The 23,712-nt window shown below is 33.1% G+C and overlaps 2 protein-coding genes across 2 annotated transcripts; both read left to right on the plus strand.

The window, feature by feature from the left end:
• The first annotated feature begins 494 nt into the window (after positions 1-494).
• On the plus strand, positions 495-15,746 carry LOC130657622 (uncharacterized). The gene is made up of 5 exons (XM_057460613.1): positions 495-8,065; positions 9,255-9,324; positions 10,092-10,219; positions 15,425-15,496; positions 15,589-15,746. The coding sequence occupies exons 1-5, from the start codon at positions 7,937-7,939 to the stop codon at positions 15,742-15,744; spliced, it is 555 nt and encodes a 184-aa protein (XP_057316596.1). The 5' UTR covers positions 495-7,936; the 3' UTR covers positions 15,745-15,746.
• A 3,274-nt stretch (positions 15,747-19,020) lies between these two features.
• LOC130657900 (uncharacterized) lies at positions 19,021-20,082 on the plus strand. The gene has a single exon (XM_057460888.1). The coding sequence runs from the start codon at positions 19,021-19,023 to the stop codon at positions 20,080-20,082; it is 1,062 nt and encodes a 353-aa protein (XP_057316871.1).
• Positions 20,083-23,712: the final 3,630 nt, after the last annotated feature.

Genomic DNA, 23,712 nt, shown 5'->3' on the forward strand with positions numbered 1-23,712 from the left:
AAACCAATTAAAATTGATAATATTGTATTCTTACATCTTCTTAGAAACAATAAAATAAAACACAGCTCGGCGCGTTATAATTGTACAAATTACTTCAATTTTTCTTTAGGAAAGGGTACCTTACACAGGAGCTTTCCAATCCAACTAAAATCTCCAGAAAAAGCACAGCAACAAAAAAGCTTAAAATACACAAGTAAAGTCGATTAGAAACAGGACTAGCAATAAATTTTTTCAAAAGAAGAAAACCGTTTTAATACTATTATGTTTCATTAAAATACAACTATAATAGTATTAGAAACAAAATTGCAAAGTAATTAATTAATTATTTATACCATAATTAGCTATAATACCAAGAAATAAGGCATATTTTGGGTCTGTAAAATATACGTGTCTAAAATGCCGACTACCGTTTCTTGTTCACGGCATATTCCTCTTTGTGTGTTCAAGTTCGGCGGACGTATAATCCGGACCAAAAGACGGGGGGGGGTCAAAATCCGGGGGTGGGGGGGTACGAGCCGTACTTATTGCATTTTTTACTAAACTTATACTTTAACCCCTCGGTCCAAACTTATTTGTTTTATTAGAAAAAAAAATACCCTAGCTTTATGTGCAAAAATATCAGTCCTATTTCTTTACGCTGATTTTATATGATTTTTTTTCTATCGAAATTTTGAGAATCTCAATAATTCTCTTGGTATACCTCGCGTGTAGCAAACGTGCTCCACAATTTCGCTTCGCTCGCTTCGCTCGCAAAGCTCAATTGCTTCGCAAAAAGTTCATTATTTTTGAAATTTTCATTATTTGTGTAAAGAAATCTCACTTAACTTATGATAAATTATCCAGCAGTCATTTTCATTATCTTTACCCAATTGAATTCAAAATGTGTATGATCTAGATTTCATCACCACAGTTATTTCCAGAAGCATCCCTGGGAACAAACAAGGTTTAGGGTTTTTATTTTATTTGCTAATTTATGTACTTATACTATGGAACTTCTAGAACCTTGTGTTACGTGCTGCTTCGATCAACAAACTGTGGGACAATTATCATCTTTTATCTTGTTTTACAAATCTCAGGTGGTAACATAATGAATAATTAAATTTCCCCCGTGTGTTTTCGAATATCTAGGACAAAAAACTGTGACGTAATTTCCATTTGCCTAACAAGCAATCCCATAATTATGTGTAGGGTTCTGAGCAAACATGCATCATCTTGATATTGATATATTTATTCATGTTTAAATGTGTATCCCTTTACAGGTAAAAATTACTGATCAACAATATCTGGTCTGGAGTTTTTTAAACATATTGTAACTTGGGGGTTCTGATAGCATTAAAATAAAGTCGAAACTTAACAGGTGGCAAGGTAATGATACGCGATCCAATTAATTTTATCTAAATTATATTGAACATTAATATAAAACTGAACAGATTTTTGATAATTTCCTTTCGATAAAATGTCTTTAGAGAGTGAAGACAGAGTTGAACTCGCTGCTGTTACAGTTATTATTACAACAACTAAAAATTTTAGAAAACGTTAGAAACGGAGTGTGTTATTTGTTACTTTTCTGTTAATAAGGTTCATTCACTGATAAAAATCTTGTTGATTTCTGTTTTATCCTTTTTTGACAACATGATGTGTTTAAAGTTTCTCTAATGTTTATTTTTTGTATAGAAACTCACATTTTTCTAAAGCGCATTTGATGTACAGATTTTAAGCATTTTGATTGGCTAAAAACCTTTCGATTAATCAAAAAAGTTGAACTCGACTAATCGAATTCGATTATTTGGATCGTGTATCACCGCCTTAACTTTGTAAAGATAAGATGTTTTTTTTATATAATCTTTATAAATCAAAATAAAAATATAATATATATATATATATATTCTAAAGTGTTTATATATATATATATATTCTAAAGTCTAAACTTTTTGAAATTTTTGCCCAACTACTGTAGACAACTGCCTTATGTAGGGATCAAACCCATGCTCTTTTGGACATGAGTTAAATGCTCCACAGACAGAGTTGAGTCAAATGCTCCGCAGACAGAGTTACCAATCCAAAATTTGATTTGACGTTTTAATGAACTTAGAGTTTTTGTATATAAAATGTTACAGTTGAGTTATTGTTGACATTTTATAATTAAGAATGACAAATGAAAATGTAAAACATATTCACCATAGTCATGAACTGTATTTATGTATATAGTCAATTACCAAAGTTATTTTTTTAGATATTATCAATTATTTAGAGTATAAACTAAATATGATCAACCTTTTTTGCTTCTTGATAATACTGCAAGGTATTTTGGTTTTTCTTAAAAAACAAAAGAGTGTTCAAATAACCCCCAACATTAATATAAGTCACAAAATTATAATTTCTGTAAAAACAGGATTTCAATGTCTGATTGTACTTTAAATCCCAATGATCAAAACAATTAAAAAATATATATATCATAGTAAATATTATGTTATAGCTTTGTAGTTTGTAGTATGAGTTATATAATTATTTGAATGACTTAATAACATACACATATAAAGTAGAAAACAAGATTCTTATAAATAAAAACTTATCAATAACAAAATATTCAACGTTGACTCATAATCCAATTGTTAGTAGTACTCAAGGACATAGATAGATAGATGTGCATATTTTACATGGCTAGCTGTTACTTTAAATGTGACAAATGTTATTTTCAAAAGAATAAGTTTGTGTGTTCCAGAAACAAATGCAATTATAAATGTTAAAAATTACAACATGACAAATTCAAAGTTTGCTCAATTTAATATCACAAAGAATATTAATGTTAGTTTGCATCTTTCTGGCTGTATTTTTTTAACAATTCTGCTGGTGTATATGCAGCTGCATATAGAAGTTTAACATTGACTAGCAAATATTGCAACTTTGAAGGAGACCCAGTCACCACATTTAATACAATTGGTTTAAACATTGCTGCTAAAAAATGATAGTAAAACACATTCGTTTTTGCAAAATACCACCTTTCAGTATTTGCATTCAGCCATTGGTTTGGTCTTTAATTCAACCCCTAAAAATCATTTTATTTATCTTGAAGGATGCAACTTTGTTGAAAACTACCCAAGGCAAATTTTTTATCATAATCAATTTACCTATTATGGTTCAAATATTGAAATATTGGGACCTGTGCTGTTGTTACAATGACATTTTGCAACTTTAGTGGGAATGTTGCTAAATCAGGTGGTGCAGTACACTTAAAAGATGTCAATGAAGCAGGTTTTTTTAAGTGTTCTATTTTAAACAACACTGCAACTATACAGGGTGGAGCATGTTTTTTTGAAAATTCATCAAAAACTATCATTATACAAAACTGTACATTTGTAAATAATACTGCTATGAAAACATCATAAGTATGAAGACTGGTCTTGGGGGAGCCATAGCCAACATTGGTGATTTAATTGTTAATGGTAGTATATTCATTAACAATGCAGCTAAAACATATGGCCGCACAATCTACCATGTATTTGTAGAGAACAAGGTGTATGTACAGGAGATGCAAGAATATGTGTTCTTCAAAACTTCTTCAACTTTGTCCATGTATTTTTCTAAAATTTTTGGATCTGTTAACAAATGGGGTCTACTTCGTGATATGATATATGCTGAATCAAAAGTAGGGTTTTACGAATATGTATATGCAGGCATTATCTGCACAGCGTCAAACGTCACTTGTATACCATAGCGATGATAGTGTTTTAAAAGTAGACAAAAAATTTCAATTTGAATGTCCAGTCAACCACAATTTGTTATCAAAAGAGAATCAAATGAATCCTTTTATGTCATCATATGGACTGTTTGTTTTGTATTGTTTTCCTTGTGAGAAAGGCATGTACATTGTAGATTATGAATCATATCAAAGTGTGGACAAAAATGGAGCTTTATCTGTCAAGAAGATAAAGTGTTTAGTGTGTCCATCAGGAGGGAAATGTGATTCTAGTGTTGTTAGTAATGACAATTTCTGGGGCGAACTATCTAACAAAACTGTTCGATTCTTTCCTTGTCCATACCGATATTGTTGTTCATTGTATAACAGAAATTGCATCTCATATCACACTTGCAGTTTTAATAGAGGTGGTATTTTATGTGGTACATGTGACCAAGGTTATTCTGATAACATTGTATCAACTGCATGTATAAAAAATGACAACCGTTTTACACCGTTGTTTTGGGTAATGTTTTATTTCATATAACTCAACTTCCTCTGTATCAAGTCTGTCCTTATAACCTCCTGCCAAGTCTTTCTCGGTCTGCCTCTGGACTTTGCCCCAGGAACTATCAAGTCTCTACACTTTCTTACCCAATTATCCTCCTCCATTCTTTCCAAGTGCCCCAGCCAATACAATCTTCTTATCTGGATAACATCTGTAATTCTACGGCTTAGCCTGCTTCTTAGCTCATCTGAACTCTTTCTGTCTCTCAGACTGGCGTTGTTACACATCCACCTAACCATTCTCATATCATTCCTTTCTAAACGGTCAAGATCTTCCTGCTTCAGTGCCCATGTCTCACTACCGTACAACATAACACTTCTTACACAGGCCTCATACAACCTACCTTTTTGCACAAGACAATGTGGATAAATCCGCCTAAGTCCAGGAATTGGATAAAGAAGGAATGCATCTTTTTGCAGTTATAGAAAATTCTGTGAATGCAGAGTCAGAATCTTACATTGAAAATCAAACTCGTGCTTCTGGTGTGTTCAAAATCTTGGTGTTCTTCTATCAGATTGATTTTCTTATACAAGTAAATGCATCTGCTAAAACAATTATTTCTATCATGGCTTAATAAAGACAGCACTAACCCCCTTTTTTAACTTACAATTTAGTTCAGAATCAAATGTCATTCAAACGTGTGCTTTTGTTGGTATGGGACCTGTTGGAAAGGAAATAGTTAAAGTAGCGCTACCATTAAGTTTGATCGCAATTCTTTTGTTCATACGATTTTCTTTTCAAATGATAAACTATGTGGGTATAGGTGATAAATACCGTTTATTTATCAATGGTAATATTGAGTGCTATCAATGGTGGCAATATGGCATCATGGCTTTTATAACACTATGGCTAATCCCGTTTCCATTTGTGCTCTATATATAGGAAATAAACTGTTGCGCACGTGTAAAGTAACATCTACTGGGTTTCTTTGTGGAATACTTTTCCCACCATGGATGGTGGTGTGTGCTGTTAAGAACGAACACAATCAAAGATATAGGGAGGCAATGTATTCAAGACATATGCTGTTTGTAATGGATCGAGGTTTTCGTAAAAAACCTGAAAAAATTAATATGTTATGTAGGAATGTGCGTTAATCTTTTGTAGGTTACTTTTGACAGTTATTGTGATTTTCATTTTGGATCCAATCACTAAATTATATGTCCTCCTTGTACCACTGTTTATTTTTTTGACCAATCACATTCGAGTGTGGCCTTACAAGGATAAATTCTTAAACTGGTTAGAATTTATTTCTTTAATGCTTTTATGTTTTTTATGCTCATTGAATTTATTTTGGTCATATTTTTATATATCAGACATTACAATAACATCTTTATTGTACATCGCTGGTAAAGTTGTTTTATTGGTTGAATTATGTATACTGTCTTTACCCTTATTCTTTGCTATTTTAGATATATGTTTTTGTTTCAGTAAATTATTTTTAAAATTTTATAAATGTTGTATTTCTAAACAACAATAAATGTATACAATTTTTTATACGTTGTGATGAGATTTACCATTTTTTTTCGATTTTTTTTTAATAAACAACGTTTTATAAGATATTAAGAAATATAATGACAACTCAAAACATTTTTGTTGGGCAATCGTATTACATTAATTTGTCAAACTTTTTATGATGTTTTCAGGTTCTATATAACTTGAATTGGTCTATTTTTTTTTCGGCTAACAAGATGACAATGTGGTATTTTGCAGACCAGAGTATAATAAAGTAGACAATCAATTTCCAGAGGTACAGATGAAGTTGGAAAAGTCACTATTTCAAAAAATTACTACTAGACAGATCTTGAGTGGAGAATAAAAAAAAATAGTCTGCTAAATGCCAAAATACAGTCTAAATTTAACATAACATTTTTGTGTTTAATTTTATAAAAAATTAATTAAACAATGGACAGAGAAAAAAAGTTAATTTGCAAAATAGTACGGTTTTCTATATTACGATTTTCTGTTAAGGATTCTGGCTAAGTTAGTATCATGATAGTTAAGTACCAGTTTAGGTTTGTAACCGTAATGATATTCCAAGGAAATTCCAGAAATATTTGTTTCGACCCCACCCTTGTAACATGTCCCATTTTCTACATATGGGATATTTCACTTTTCCTGTTTAATTTTAACGTAATTACCTAAAACTGTTAGTTAGCAGTTTTCAAACACTGGTACATATTTTAAAAAGGTTGAACACACAAAAAAACAATGGTAAAACAACGGTAAACTAATTGAACCAATTGGAGATGTATCATTTTCTTTTATAAAATAACAGTTTTTTTCCTTATGGTAAGTTGTATGAAAGAAGGGGTACAAGTCCTTTTTAAGTATACAGGTCCATATCTGAATTTGCAAAAAAATATTAGGAGAAGTTGGTCTTTTTGCCTTTTTGTTACTAAATCAGCTAAATTCTGTATTTTAATTGCCCTTATTTTTCTCAATCTAGTTACTAAAAAAGTGATATTGTCTTGCAAAGTCATTATTTTGTTTCATTAAACTTCTTTTATATGTAGACATATTTTCCTTCTTTTTTATAGACTTCTTTTTTATAGTTTACAAGCGTTTGTGTGTTTTACAGTTATTTATGATTATTCTTTTATATACATGTTATGGATTTCATGTGTTTTAACTTGTTTACAAAATAATTAGTATAATTGTAAACAACAACACTAATAACAACATTATTACATTCCATATATTCAAATTTCAACCTTTAAAGAAGAAATAAATGCGGAAGGAAATAATAATGCAGAATTAATGTTTGCGAACTGCGTTGTATTTGCATTTTTTAATTCGTATTATACCTTGTTTTCAACTCGATTACAATTTTCCTGTAAATTCACCATAAAATACACTTTAGATATATTTTACAACGAAAACTTTGTGTAGAAAAATTTTGGGTGAGAAAAGTCGAGTTTGCTGGCAGTTAAATCTGTTATTTATAAGCATTGGAACAAAATTCTTCGAGGTTTTTGAAGAGGGCTTAAAAGCATAGAGGATTTGTGATAGTTTTGTGAAAATTATGTCATCAACTTGACAAAAACCCTGAAATTTTCCTTTATTTATAGAAGATAAATTAGCAGGCCTATCTTTTGTAATAGTGAATGTATTATCAACTTTTTAATAATTTTCAATGACTTTGTGTACATTCATTCTCAATTTTCTATTCCGCATTGTGCGCGATTCTTGTGCAAAGCCGCTATTGCCATGTACTCGAGAATAAGGAAAGCTATCCTACGAGAGTCCTGTGTTGAATAATAATAACACTGCATATTATCATTAATTTTCTTTTATATTTATATTTAGAGTTATTTGTAACCATGGAAACGATTGTGCATATAACTAAATTTGTAAATTTGTGATATATATTTTAAATTGAGTGCATGACACCAAAAACATCGTAGCTTGTAGTTTTTTTTCAAAGTCTATACTTTGATCCAATATATGATAATCGCAGATAATTGCAATGAAAACATTCTGATCTAACAATACAGGAGAGAAAGTTCTGGAAACAAAAACCTTTTGTTTGAACTAAAAGTTCCTATTCCAAGAAAAATATTTCGGATTTGTACACCTTCTTCTTGATGGCTTTTTTTGAACAGTAGTTTGAGGTATTTAAGAGAGTTGTGGTATAGTTAAAATTCTTAACTTCGATGTCTAGTCAGTGATATAAGAAATTGAGTCATGTTGTGATGTTCAGGATGTTGGATATTCAAGTAAATCAAAATGGAAGATTTTATCAAGTCACTATCCGCAGAACTTACCCAGCGAAATTACGAATTACAAATGCATTTCTGGTAGTTGCTTTATGTTGGTTTCAGGTTTGCTTTTTACATTTAGAGTTTATTTATTTTTTTTTTTGCAGAATTTAGTGTACCTCAATTTGTGAGTAATTTACAAATCGTTTTTATTATGAAGCAGCTCAGTGTTTTTGTACGAAAAATTCGAACTAAGATCTTTTTAATTTTCTACTAACAAATTTAACTGGCGATTTGTTTTTTCGCCTGCTTTAAGTAGAGCTTTAAATTAAATAAATGAACATGAAGAAAACTTTTGTGATAAGTTCTATTGCGGAGATAGTATAGTGGTAGCGCATTCGTCTTGTAATCATAAGGTTTCAAGTTCGAGTCCAAACTCCGTTGCACTTTAAATAAATGAACATGTATAAATTAATCTTGTGTGATAACGTCTGTTATGAAAGCAAGCCAATACTCTATAATTCACCTCTAGGATTGGTAAGAGACATACTCCACTTTAGCATCCACTTTAGCGACCATGCATTAAGTAGCTACATGCCTAAAGGCGAATCTCCACGGGACGATTTTTACGACGATCGTCATCAATACTCGAATTTGATTGGTCGTGATTTTCGTCATGACAAAAAGTTGAGTTGGTTTCTATTTTTCGTCACAGAAATCGACGCCAATATCGTCGAGTGGACATTCGGCTTAAGTGGGTGAAGCTTAGAGTGTCATCCGTAATATGATTGGTTTGTGTAATAAAGCAGGGGAGTTCCCCATAAATCATGCAGCCTCGCATAGGAAAAAAGGGTCACCAATCAGTCCTTTCTGGCTCCTTATTTATCTTTCCTTCGACGTTTTAATATTTCATCATGTAAAACATCGATATTTTTGGGGGGTATATAAAGTATTTTGAATAACGTGCCACTATGTGTGAGTGCTTGTGATTTCAGGGACTAACAATATTTAAGTATTCCTTTTTTGTGATTTTGGCGTTTAAATTTGGAGGGGGTTAAAAATATAAAAAATTTGGAATTACACTTTTTCGATTTGTGAGTTGTCCCTCACGTTATTGGCATCAAAATAAACACCCCCTCCCTCCCCCCCCCCACTCCTACATGAATTTTCTGACTTCCTGTTTATTAAGATACCACCCCTCACTCTAACCCCTTTTCTCTTTTATCCATACCTAAGATTAAAGAGATTCTTGATACCTGTGATTAGGCTGGAATGTTTAAAAGAATTGACAACACATTTAAAACTTTTATAGATACCGTTCATTCTTTTGATGCTGTTCATCATTTTGATATTGTTATTATTGACGCAATATGTGGTTGAAGGTATGTCTGTGGACTTTAAATGTAGTAACTTTACAGTACTCGTAAAACTTGAGATTTCCAATAACCCAAATTTTCTTGAACGATTGTTTTACCGCAATTGTACAGCAATCGCAAACACTGTTAGCGTTACGACTTTGTTCTAAACACATGTTGTGAAAAAGTCGCGAAACAGTTACCATTAGCTACGACTTTATCAAAACACATGTTGTACAACAGTCGCAAACACAGTTACTGTTGCAGCTTCGTTAGAAACACATGTTGTGAAACAATCGCAAAGCACTCATCGTTACGACTTTTTTCGAAACACATGTTGTACAACAGTCGCAAACACACTTACTTTTGCAGCTTCATTAGAAACATGTTGTGAAACAATCGCAAAGCACTTATCGTTACGACTTTTTTCGAAACACATGTTGTACAACAGTCGCAAACACAGTTACTGTTGCAGCTTCATTAAAAACACATGTTGTGAAACAATCGCAAAGCACTTATCGTTACGACTTTGTTCGAAACACATGTTGTACAACAGTCGCAAACACAGTTACCGGAAGTGTTTCGTACGGAAGAAGTTTAGGTTAAGTTCACAACTTTAATTTTTACTCATGCTGTTTTGCCTATTTGACATTTCACAACACCGATATTATATTAACCATTGCGAGGCAAAGATGGTAGCTGCCAGTAGTGGGTGGTTCCAGTAATACGAAGAGTAATTTTTCTTTCACATTTTTGTGCTGTCAGAATCTTTTTTTATTTTTTTTATTTTTTAGAACGTCTGTTGTGTGTTAACAACTTGGGAATTCAATATACGTCATGTAATTTGTTTGGAACATCGAGACAGGAATGGATATCCAGTGAAAACATCGTTGAAGTAATTATTAACGAAGTTATGAAACAGGTTCGTTACACGCTTTTTTAAAGAAGGTCTTGAATCATCAAGGCTTACAGGTAGTGAGTGCTTATATTAAGTATTCAATTAATTAAGAGATCAAATCTTACTATTTACAAATTTCAAGTTAAAAGTTGAAGAATAAAACTTTCAAGCTGTGATGTTGTTTTGCTGATTTTTGAAGCTTCTCCTCCGTGCTTCGATCACATTCTCAATTTTAAAATCAGCGCTGTGCACGAAAACGAGGCTTTTGTAATATGTTTTCCATTTACGTCATTGGTCCTAATTCTTAAGACCTATGGGTCTCAAGCAAATAAATTTATTTATCAAAAAAACAAATGTGAGTTGTCACCAAGAGGTTAGATTCGAATGAATAATTTATTACTTTTTTTCTTCTTTTTGAAACTTTAGAAAAAATGAAGGGCTTGCACACATTGGGAAAAAATAATGTAAAGAGAAAGAAAAAATACGGGAGTGAAGTTACTGTTATATCATGCAAGCAAATACATTTTAAGGATTTTTATCGACAAAAAGTAATTAAAATGTTTTTAATATTATAATAATGTCAACCCGAGTTTTGAATATAAATTAAGTGTGCGAAAATATTTACGTGAAAACTGGGCCTTAAGTTTTATATGCCGATAAGATGCACGTTAAAATCATTGGGTTTGTGGAAGAATCATGGTCTCGTGTGCTGCGTATCGCTGCAGCAATAAAAGTCCGCGTGAAAAAGATAAAGTTTCTTTCGCTTTCCTAAAAATGATAGATTACAGAAAGCGTGGTGCTAAGCAATGGGCAGAGATAATCCTCCGAGGCTATGTTCTGACCATTTTTCGGAAGATTGTTTCGACTCGAGCTAGGCCATGCAAAGCACAAGCGAGTGTTACAATGATAGATTGCCAAAACGAAGATTAGTAAGAGGGGCGGTGCCATCAATATTTCCTCAGAAACGACAGCAAAGTATAACAACGAAGAAAAGAGCGGAAAAAAGATCACAGGGAGAGGTAAGGACTTTGAGAACTATTTAAATTCCAGGCTCTGTGATTTAAGTGACCTGTTGACTTAAAATGTATTCTTTTTAAATTCATCTAGGCTGTTTCATAGACTCTAGAATGTAAATTTGTTGAAGATTTTAGCATTGCAGATGTTGAACCGTGTTCATCTTATGACACTCCTTCATCGTGCTCCATTGCTATTCAAACGGAAAAGTCAAGAATATCCCCGACGAGAAGTTGTGCAACAAAAGTTTCAAGCGTCAAAGTTCGCGATTTTACAGTCCAGATAGACTTTAAACCAGATACAATAGCTCAAATTAAACAGCTATGGTGATGTGCTTCAACGAAGCGGCACAAGTTTTACAAGATAAAACATATCACATTCATGTTAAAAATCGAAACACGTATATCCTCAAAAGCTCTGTAGAACGACCTCGTTCCCAGGCAGGGTGGCCACAAGTCATGGAATTTCTGGAAATCATGGAAAAGACATGGAATTTTATTTGGTCTGGAAAAAGTCATGGAAAACAGGATTTTCATGAAAAAGTCATGGAAAAGTCATGGAACTTTTTTTCCTTGACAACCTAAGTTTTTGACTGGCTAAATATTTTTGCAGTTTATATTTTGTAGCATAAATTTCAAGAAAACTTAATTTCAATTTTTTGAACAGTTTCATTGTCAAGCTTTGTTGCAATATAACATAGTTGTGTTTGGTTTTATTATACTATAAATTTGTTTTATTATACATTATGTCATGTGACTGCTTAGTTTACAAGCAATGATAACTTATATTGATGTAATCTGTGTGGTAAAATCGTTTTCAATCAATGTTTCTTCTAAGGAAGGGAGTCCTAGCATAGTTCTAGCTTGTAGCATGGGACAGGAATATATTAACTTATTAACATTGATGTTGAGGAGGTCCAGAATCGATTGCCAGTTGACATGGTGAACACAGGCACAGCTGTAAATGCTATCTTGCGGTCAAAAGAGATAACAGATGGGGTAAAACATCAGTTCCGAAAAGATTGTGTGGCTTTTCTAACTAATCTGATATTGAAGCTACAAGAGAGAAGTCCCTTGAAGTATCTTATCGTTCGATACTCCTCCTCATTATCACCAGTCAATATGGTACAGAACCAACAGAAAGCTAAGTCAGTTTATATCTCTGGTTGAAAAGCTTCATCAGGTTGATCATGTGTTGCCTTCTGTAGCAGATTCGGCAAAAGAAGAGCTTGAGAAATTCTTGTCATCGCTCGACGCCCCTACTAAGGAAGAGTTTGTGCAATTTGATTTCAGCAAATCAAGAGTGGATGGATTCCTAAGGCCGTATTTCAAAGATCAAAAAGCGTTATAGGCCATCTGTAAAGTGATCTTCACATTATCACACAGTCAATCTGCTGTTGAACGGGGATTTAGTATCAATAAAGAACTGTTGATTGAGAATCTTCAAGAGAAATGTATTGTTAGCCATATGACCACCTACAATCATCCAATGTGGATTTGCATGAGTATCAATTGAGTAATGGTCTGTTGAAAAGTTGTAAAGCTGCCAGATACGGAATACATCTGGAAGACCAAAAAAGAAAAGTCAACGAAGACAAGAAATCAAACAAAAGAAAATCAATAACAGACGAAATCAACAATGTTAAAAACTATAAGAAAAGATTAATCTCATCCATCAATGCACTGAACACGGATATTGAAAAACTCTGCTACAAAGTTGAGGAATCTGAGAACATGGACTTTTTAGTTAAAGCAAATGCTTTTAGAAGCAAGCAGACGAAAACCTGTCTTGAAAAACCCATATACAAACAGTAGAGAATAAAATTTCCAAAAATATTGGTATATTATACAAAGCAAAGCCATTACTAAATTTTCATTGTCTTAAAAATTTATACTCTTCCTTTATTCACAGCTATTTAACATATTGTAAAGCACTTATCATTCTAAGCTTACAAAAATTTACAGTAAACAAAGGCACGCATGTCGCATAATATTTGGCAAGGACAGATACACCACAGTCGAACCAGTAAGTAGAAGACAAAATATGTCTTCTACTTTCTCCTTAAGTGAAAAAATTACTGCTGAAACTTTTTCTAACGTATTGTTGTATATGGCTAGCTAAGATTAAATCGAGTTATGCATTTCAAGATTGTTGTGGGTAGCAAAAACAACACTACTTGGCAACTCTTGGTGCAAGACCATATCTGCGAATGCATTTTAAAAAGCAGTTAGAGACATGATTACAGATGATGGAGATGTTTTCACCTGGTTTGTTGTGTGCATAATGACTAGCTAAATAATTATGTCTCAGATATCAAAATAAAACATTTAGCTCAGTGTAATGTAATGTAATATATATACAGCTAGTTAGCTATTTCTCAAGCTATTATGTTTACTTTTCACGATAATCTTCGATGGGATTATTGCAACTTGACCTATTACGTGATTTGAGTGGCAGAATCGCTATAGCTGGGGCAGCCACGATTGAAATATTTTGTTATATATTTAAGAAAAAGAGACCATGATTTAAAGAAATATATGTTTTAATTTATATTTGATGTGATCGATCAGTCTCACCAGGTTGGAGCAATACACCCTTTCAATTATTTTCAGGAGTTGTCCACAAAGGCAATCCTGAAATGTTTAAAGCTCCAATTTGAGCTAGCTACAGAAACTTTTTTTGATATTTTTGCCCAACTGAACGACAGTCTTTTGTTGGAATCAAATCCACAACCACTTTGACATGAGTCGAATGCTCTACCGACTAATCCCAGTTTATCAAATCTATTTGTCAATTTATGTCTGTGTTTGTTCAATTCTTAAGAAAAGCAGAATTTATGACATTGTATTTGTATTGCTCATTACTTTAGCTATATTTGTAATTGCTTATTTTTAGAGAATTTACGACTTATTGTCCTCCATACATTTTTTGTTCTTTTTAGTCCGCTCCTATCTCTTGAGAGTCTTCAGACTGACCCATGTCTTAATAGTTAGGCCTGTCCCATCTTATGACACATTTTTTAAAATTGCAAGAGTCTTTTGTGTACAGTTGAGTTTGTCCCATCCGATAACACGGTTTTTAAAAGCGGGAGATTCCTTTGTCAACAGTTGGCCTGTACCAACTTAAGACAAATTTGCATACATTTGTTGGGCCGGGTCCGTAAATAGATGGTCATACCAACTGCGAACTTCACCTACCCGTCTTTTGACGGACCAGTCCCGCGTCCAAAGTTGGGCCGCTGTCCGTAGTTGGGTCAGAACAGCCACATGAAATATAGTTTTGTTTATTGTTTTTTTGATGAATATCAGTGTACGAATATGAGTTGCTACAGCCATTATAAGTTTCAAGCAGTCACTACCTTCCGAAATTCTGAGAATAATATAAGAATAATGCTAATTATTGTTGTCTAATGCTCCTTAAAGACCGAATTTTTTGTTCAGATAATTTGAAATAGCTAATCATTTTTACAACATTTCTCTCAAAAATAACGGAGTAGAAATAATAATATTGTAGTGTAACCAAACGTGCATATTTTCAGAATGTGTTATACATTGCTTCTTTTGTTCGCTATTAGCCTTTTTCTTATTTATTTAGCTATTTTTGAATGTAATTAAAGTTTAAAGCATTTTAACAATCGCGACACCCAACCAACAAAGTATAGGAATTTATAATCTCTTTAATAAAAGCCGTGTTCTGACTGTCTCTGCGCAAAATTGTACTGCAAGTAACGAGACACACAAAATGCGGTATATAAAGGACGGGCGAACCCGTGGATTTATCCACGGGCCACCGACTAGTAATAAAAAAATGAATTTAGTATACGAGTGACAAAGTATCTGTGTAAGGTCGTACACGAATTTGTATCCATTGGTTACCTTCAATTCTTTTGACGTCAGTTGTATTCTGCTTCTTTATGTTCGATGTACCGATTTTCCTGAGTTTTAGCACATGGGCAGATTTTTAACGTTTTGTGATTTTTGAAATGTGAGCAAGTCGCCCAGATTATGTTCCACGTGCCAAAGATATTTTTATGTTTTTTGCCTTGTAATTTAACTGGTGCAGGTCAAATGCCACGAAGACAACCTTATTCCTGTACGCCTCTATTTGCTATTTATTTGGAATAATTTAAAATCATAAAACAAAGTAGAAATCCGGGGACAAATTTGATCTTACCTACGTACTTTGCTAATTTTTTCATCCTATTTGTTTTTGCAGCAATACTTCAAATATATCATCCAAGTTATTTATATGAATGGCGGAAGAATGAAAATTAAAGCTCTTTTTAAGGTATAATTTTTTTAAAATGTAATGTTGTTAAACCTTGCCAGTTAGTTATTGTGTAAAAAAGTCTCTTTAATTAGGTATTTATCTATTTTTAGCATATTGAACCGAGTTTTAACATGCTAGTAGAGATTCAACGAACTTGTCAAATGCTATTAACAGATGAACGAGATATCTGTACCAAAAACAATCGGAATAATGAAGTTAAATTTGTTAAGCAAACTCGATATAACCTACGCATGCGCAAACGATAAAAGGTATGGTTTGTAATAGTCCCTAATATATTTTTGTTATCGCAGAAGATGATCACCTAAAATCTTCTAAATAATAAAAAATTTGGACCTAAATTTTTTTCTAATAGATAGATCCAATTGATTTATTTCGCGAAAGATATTTTTGCGAATCAGGAAAATTTTTTCGAAAATCCCTACCCTTAACTATTAATCGACACTCCATCGCTTTACTCTCCTACGCCTACGTTTTTGTAGATCATGTTACAATATTTTGTGTCTTGTTAAAAAACAACATAACATATTTTTGAAGGAAGTATCACATGTAAATGATTTGGCTTAACTCGTAATAAAACAACTTGATTTTTATTGATTTTTTTTATTTTGTCACAGATTAAATCCGTGTGTTGAGAATAAAGATGGCTGCTGAAATAGTATGGGAGGAAGATCCTTGCTATTTTGTTTTTAATGATCACATCCCTGGCAAAGTAAAAATGCACACACGACGCTTGGATTTAAAAGACTGGATCAGAATTGACAAAACATATCCGGGACAAATGAGGCTGCGCAAGAAACTAATCGAGACAAAATTAGATGAAGTTTTTGTAAGCAACACAGATAAAGAAATACGAAACAGCAAGTGGGAGCTGTTTGAAATGTTAGTAGAATACTTACCAAAGCGATTTCCAGAGATTTTCGTTTTGCATGAGAAAGGAATTTATAATAAGTTTTTTGACGAGTTTATCTCAAGGAGCAAAGAGAATTCCGAAGACCCTTTAATCCGATTGGGACGCTTGGTACAAGAAGATTGGGTTCTAATGCAGTGGAAAGAAACAGAGCAAATGTATGTTTTATCAGCTGCATTATTATGCTTCCCCATGGGATGGTCTTTGCAGGAAAAATTTAATAAGTCTATGATGCTTATACATAAGCCGGTAGATTTTTTTATGACACATCTCTTAAAGAAAGTTACCAATGTATTTTACAAAATGACTCCAAATACGTCACTATGGAGAGCTAACTGGGGAATTTATCCCAACTTAAACGGACCGCTTGACTTATATACGCCGCCTAATGACAATAAAGAGAAGAAATATTTCGAGGGAGATAAAACTGGTCGCACAATTCAACTTCGACACGAATATCAAACTTTACGAAAATTACCAAAAACAAAATGCATTGTGTTCAGTATTAGAACATATCAAAGATATTTGGAAGAATTTAAATCTTTTCCTGTTCAATACAGCGAAAATTTAATTCAAGTTATTCAAGAGATGGACGAAAGCACTGCCATCTACAAAGAAGCGCCATTATGGAAAGACGCAACTGTCAAATATTTAAAATATATTACGAAAAAACGAAGCATGAAGAAACCAGGTCCTAACACATGTAATTTAATGTCAAGTTTTAGACATAACTGGTTTTTATCTGCCTCTTTATTGTCTGGCTTTGTTTTAGTAGGAATAATTGTATTCAAGGTTAACGTGTTAAAGTAGCTAACTGTTACAAAGTAGACTTTTTATGATGTTGAGGTTCGAATGATGTGAATGATTTTTAAAGCTCTTATGGAATCTGATTGTATCTGATTGTTATCCAGTGTTCTTTGTAGTTTCTGGATTACTATAGTATTATCGTGATAATAAGGATGTGATTTAACAAAAAATTAGCTTCATCTTCTCGACGAATTTTTATAGTGTGCTATTATATGACGTCCTCCTTTATAAAAAGGTGGTAGCTACAAAATGAACAAATTATGCCTCGATGACTAATATTTTTTGCCAGTTTTTCTTTGCTGATTATTGAATTTTTTAATCACTAAAAAATTTACAAACTTGGATATATTCAGTTCACATTTTCCGTTAAAATTATTACATATAAAATGGGATTTTTTAAATTCTAGCATACATTTTATATTTTCTTTCTAACGAAGGTATTGTACTATAAAACTTGGGAAATCAAATATTAGCCAAAATTATTTTAGGGTCATAAGTGAAAGTGTTAAGCTTGGACTTGTTGCCTGGTTACAGAAACGTTGCTTGGTTACAGAAAATATTTTACTGGGTGCGCAAACTTTAAATTTACTTTCATACAAGGTAAAATAAGCTATCAAAACATGGCATTTTAAAATTAACCTCTTGGTCTACGGTAGACTGTAGCCCAAACTAACTTAAGGGAAAAATGGAATAGAACAAATTTCTTGTTAGGCACCTCTACTACTTTCGTTAGGTGGTTGGTTAGTTAGTAGTAATAATAGTAATTCCACAAAATAAGGCTTTTTTTTTCTGCAAAAATTTCTTCTGTTATATACCTTAAAGGTCTATTTTCACTAACAAAAAAAGTGTTCAGCAAAAGTTGCAAAATAGTTGTACAATACAGTTTTTCAAATTTTTCAAATTTTTCTGATTTAAATTTGAAACTAGAAGTTAATTTTAGGGGTGAGGTGAACTTCTGATTGAAAGTTTGCATAAATTTCAGCAATTAATTTATGCTCCATACTACGTATGCTAAACTAAACTCCAATAAAAACCAACAAATTCATTGTAAGGTCGGTTCACATTAACATAAAAGTGTTGTACAACATTTGCACAACAGTCACTGTTACGGCTTTATTGGAAACACATGTTGTAAAACAAAGTAACATCAGAGATGTTACAAAACAAATGTTGTAGAGATAATTTAACAACAGTTGCAGTTGACTTTATAGGAACCGACCTTAAGGGTTAAAACAACAGGGAAGAGGCGCAGAATGTGACTCACTCTCTTCTGTAGCTTGTGATATATTACACTTTTTTTACAAGAAACATGCATTTGGCCTTTGGCTCAATGTTTTTAATTTTTTTCGGGAAATAAGCCTTAAATGTTGTGTTGACACAAAATTCTGCAGGTCTATATCCCTTTTATGTTTGTACAACTGGACATCAAAAAAATCTTGATGATGTCATCATTTTTCTGCATGTTATTAACAAAAGTAAGGCTTGAAGTATTTCCACATTTTGTGACTGCGATTACAATTTTTATTCAAAGTAAAAGAAAGCTTTTTGAGCTAGTGTTTAAAGTGGATTGCTAAATTCAATCGATATCTTTTTACGAAAAACAATTATACGTTTTGTTTGCCCGATTAAAAAGATCAATGTGTTTCCATGGTAACAAAAAATCATTGATCGTTAAGTTTGATCTTAAGCCCAAGGTTAAAAAAGAAGTTTAAATAATTTGTTGTTTCAAGTGCTGTAAATATGTAGTTTTAAAATGGCATACAGAGTTGGCTCTGCAAGTGATTTTTGAAGGAAGTAAACAAAAGAGATGGAACTGTGCGATGAAAACGTGAAGTGGGAAGAAGATCCGTTAGAATTTGTTTTTAACGATGAAATACCGGGTCAAGTTCGCATGCACACGAAACCGTTAAATATGCATGATTGGATAAGAATAGATCGGACTTACGTTCAACAGATGGAATTGAAAGAAAGACTTTTACGCACACAACTCAATGATGTATTCATCACCAACCAAGATGACGTAACAACGCAAGCAAAATGGGAGCTATTCGAAACATTATGCGCGTATTTACCAGAACGTTTCGAGTACATTTTTGAGAAGCATAGTGAATATATATTCAATAAAGTTACAAGAGAAAAGATTTCCACTCAAGTCTCTGATAATTTAGATCCACTGGTTCGTTGTGGTAAATTAACACAAGAGGACTGGATACTAATGAAATGGGATGAAGAAAGAGAAGAGTACGTATTAACGGCGGGTTGTGTATGTTTTCCAATGCGTTGGGTGCTAAAAGAAAAGTTAAACCATAATATTGCTCAGCTTCATGCACCAGTGAAAGGTTTCCTAAAACATCTACTATCGAAAGTGAATAGTTTGCTTCGCAATATGAAACCAGATAAACCTCTAACCAGAGGGAACTGGGTACTACTCAACGATTTAAAATCACCTATGGATCTCTACACTCCTGTAAATCCAAAAGAAGTCAATAAACCATCTCACTATAAAGGTGATCTTACAGGGCGAGAGTTGATATTTCGTTCGGAATATCAAACACTAAGGAAACTACCTCGGTCTCAATGTATAGCTTTTAGTCTTCGAACCTATCAAAGATATCTAGAAGAATTTCAAAATTTTAGTGATAAAGATTGTCGAGGGTTAATTGATGCTTTGGAAAGCATAGACTCAGATTTTCATGAGTATAAAGCCCTGTTTTTATGGAAAGATGCAGCTGTGATGTATTTAAAAAGCATATTAGCTTGTAGGGCGCAGAATAGTAGCCGCCAATGGGTTCTATATGGAACACTTATTAGTGCAGGTGTTGCAGCCGCTGCTGCATTTCTTTGGTATCGCACAACGTTAAAACGATAATTTTGATAGCCAGGAGACCCAGCATAAGTTTCCTTACTACCGGGAACTTGGAACAGTTACGATAGGGAAAATTAAGCTAGATCACAAACGAATTTCTTGCGCTCAGTTGGATGGGTTACTTTCAATGTTCTTTTATCACGCGATCAAATATAATTAATTTTATGATATGAGCATGTAGCTTTGTGCTTATTGGTTGTAATTCAGGGTTTACTCCGAGAATTTATTTTGTGTTAATTAGTGGATTTGAATTTTAGAGTTGTTCTAACACATTTTTTTGCGTTTAAGCTTTCGTATGAGAGAAACTGAATTTTGGATATCATCGAAAAAAACTAACTACAATCCCTCCCGAAATTATTGAGACTGAGAAAAATAAGCTTTGCATTGGTTTTGTATGATGGATCTCCCTCCTCCTCATTGTTAATGTGAAACGAGTGTATGTATAAGAGACGTCATCTCAGAATTTTTGAGAGGGATTGTGGGCTACAATTTTGCATACCAGTGCGTTGCTAAGAAAGGATAACCCTCGATTTTTCTAAATCAATAAAAGAACAGGTTTGAACATGCGCTCTCTATAACAAAAACCTTAGTTCCGTTAGCCTCACTAACTAAAATTTGTCTCGCTATATCTTCCACTTAGTGGAGACCTGGTCGCAAAACTAAGCGAATTCAGTATGTGAGCATTCACAGGATTTATTTTGGGAAAATTACGTTATTTTTTCGCTAGAACCAATCGCAGTAGTTTAAACTTTTTAAACTACCAAGCGGAGGAAAATAAATTCAGCCAATCACAAGCCAATTATATTTCAAGATTGCGAAGCATTGAATTCCAAATGCTAGACAGACAGCCTAATAAACAAATACCAAATATTAAGATAGATCTTAATGAAGTGACATGTTTTTATTGTTAATAAATTTCGTTTGAAGTGGAAACAACATTTCGCGCATTCTCGCTTAGTTGCTTAGAATTTTATTCCTTTGACATTATTTTTTTCTTACTTATATCAAAACTCGTCCAAAAAATTAAAAAATCGCTATCTTGAATTTTCCCTTGGCGTAATCTTCTTATCTCCAAGTCGAACTTAGCGCCTCCTAGTTAGTACTAATTTGCGTTAAGCTTGACGCTAAGACGTTAAGCCTTCTTCACACTGACGGTGTAACAACGTTAACAGTATACAAACCATTAACGCGTTCAGTCCTAGCGCTGGTGTTAAGATATCAAGATGTTTTTGTATTTAACACCAGTGTTAAGCGGTGTTAAGAATCTTTCGAACCTTTTTACAAAATCGAATGTTTTACATCACAAATCGAACATCTTCCCAACCTCGCTTTCTGATGGTTCTAGCGACGCCACGGTAAAAGGTGCTGGGTTCGAGCTTGACATCTTCCGTTATAAAAACCAAATGTTGAGGATGGAAAATATTCTTACTAAACAACGTGGCGCTACGAACAGACGATGAAATTGTACGAAACTGTTCGGCAATATCCTGCGTTGTAGAACAAAACATCTAAAGATTTCAAACACAAAAATTACAAAGAATAATTGCTGTGGCTGAGGAACTATGCTTTGGATATTTTCCTTGCCACGTTCGTTTTGTTTTATGACGTTGTCTTCGCTGTCGCAAGATCAGAAGAAGTAAATAACTTACTACTGCCTTTCTTCTCGCAACCTCACGTAAAACAACGTGGTAATGATGTTATATCCTTGGTATACTGAAAATAAAATTTCGTAACACCGCAACGCCTGTCTAACACCTTAGCCTTTACGCTAATATCCCTTTTATCGCGATTGACGCCTTTGGTATCATGAGTGGGAACAAGGGTTCTAGAATAAAATAGATCTCATCTTAGGCGCAGTGTTAAGCTGCGTTAAGCATATTACAACGTTTTAATAGCTTTCGAACGTTCGAAGAAATATACACGGAACGAAGATGGATGGCATTGCAATCAGATGAAGAAGTTAAAAATTTACAATCACTTTCTTGAACGGTAGATGGATTTCTAAGGCAAACTGATGACAAAAATTTCCAAATCAGTTTGCATGTTTCACGTACAAATTTTAAAACCGTTACTCGCCCAACAACGTATGACCATGAAAGTGATTTCACCATATACAAGGTATCTCAAGGTCATTGCTAACCTTATTTCAGCAAGAATTGGTTTATGGAAGCGTGTTCTTGGCTTTGTTAGTAGTAAAAGTCGCAGTTTTTTAATAGATGATCATATGATTCAGGAGACATGCGACAATACCTAAGATGGAAGTAAAAATAATAGCTATAAATATATGGAATTTTCTCGTTGAAAAAGAACGATTTATTAATTTACTGAAAAAATTGCTCACAATAATGTTTTTTTGTGTACTTGAACGAAGTTTCGTAACATCCAAACTGTTCTCTTTGTTGGAGAACGCATCCGATATCTATCCATTATTATCACTATCATTGTCAGTAACAAAAGACATGTTTGTTCACAGCAGCCATTTTTGAATAAGATTGATGCTTGATTTTTGTTTGTTTTTAGCTACCAGCGTTAATGCGTTAAGGCGCGTGCGCTAACTAGGCGTTAATGGCGCTCATTTAGATAATTATTTTTTAATAATCTCGCTAGGAGAGCGCCTTGCGTCAAACGGTGTTTAGCGTAACAATTTCTAGCACTTTCTAGTGGGTACCAGGCTTGAGAGCTCAAGATAGCGGAACTCAACTGTTTGTTTCTTTTAAAATTCCTGAAAATGAAGAGTGATATCATACTTGTTAAAATAATCGATGATTGGATGAACACGCGATATTTAATTTTTTGCTAAATAGACTTAATTCTTTAGAAATCTAACTATTTTCCACCACTCGCCATACTAAATCCACCTAGCTACCTAGTTACCTCTAGCTGCGGTTTTAGCTACCTTGACACGCACAGGAAAGAACATTGATTGGATTTTGCAAGCACAGATCTTGTTTTTGTTTAAAATGACTGTTCCATTTTATTTTTGTTCAAAGCAATAAAAAAAGAAGTAAATGTGAGAGAGTAAAAGAAAAATGAAAAAAATGCGGCAGGGTATTGCAGTATGAAAAAACTTTCAACGGTTTTGATCTTTATAAAAAATTCTTGGCACTCTTGCATAGAGATACGAAAGTACCAAGAGAATACCACGATTTTCAGGAATTATTTAATATTATTATTTTAAGATTTGAGATCCGAGATCTATTAAAATGTATAAATCTTAAACAAAGCAATTTTAGGATTTTGGCTATAAAAGTAGATTTTAAGGCAGCATCTTGCTGAAGTCAACTAGCCTTTTTTATTCTCCGGCTGAAAAGTAAAAATAGCTAAATGCGGTTTAGCTAGCTACAACAAAATTCTTAATCAATAATTCTTATGCTAAATACAGTTAAGTAGCCAAACCTTCTATTAATTTCATGAGAACTTATTCTGCAAAATAAAATTGCTGAGTGTTTTTTTAGCTGGACAGGGTAACGACGGGCTGTTTCCCCTGTGTATTTATTTAAACTGAAGTAGCAATAAAGTTTTTTTAAAAGGTGTTACGCCTAAACGCATGTGCGACACGTTTTACATGTATTAAGCGCTAACGACGGGCCATTTCCTATGTTTCTGTTTAACCAAAGTTGCTATGACGCTTTT

The sequence above is a fragment of the Hydractinia symbiolongicarpus genome, chromosome 9, assembly GCF_029227915.1.
Source record: "Hydractinia symbiolongicarpus strain clone_291-10 chromosome 9, HSymV2.1, whole genome shotgun sequence".
In the NCBI taxonomy this organism is placed as follows: Eukaryota; Metazoa; Cnidaria; class Hydrozoa; order Anthoathecata; family Hydractiniidae; genus Hydractinia; species Hydractinia symbiolongicarpus.

Coding starts and splice junctions, on each gene's coding strand:
- LOC130657622 (XM_057460613.1), top strand. CDS start 7,937: ATGTTCAGGATGTTGGATATTCAAGTAAATCAAAATGGAAGATTTTAT. Junction 8,066..9,254: donor TTGCTTTATGTTGGTTTCAG/GTTTGCTTTTTA, acceptor AAACTTTTATAG/ATACCGTTCATTCTTTTGAT. Junction 15,497..15,588: donor AAATTAAAGCTCTTTTTAAG/GTATAATTTTTT, acceptor ATCTATTTTTAG/CATATTGAACCGAGTTTTAA.
- LOC130657900 (XM_057460888.1), top strand. CDS start 19,021: ATGGAACTGTGCGATGAAAACGTGAAGTGGGAAGAAGATCCGTTAGAA.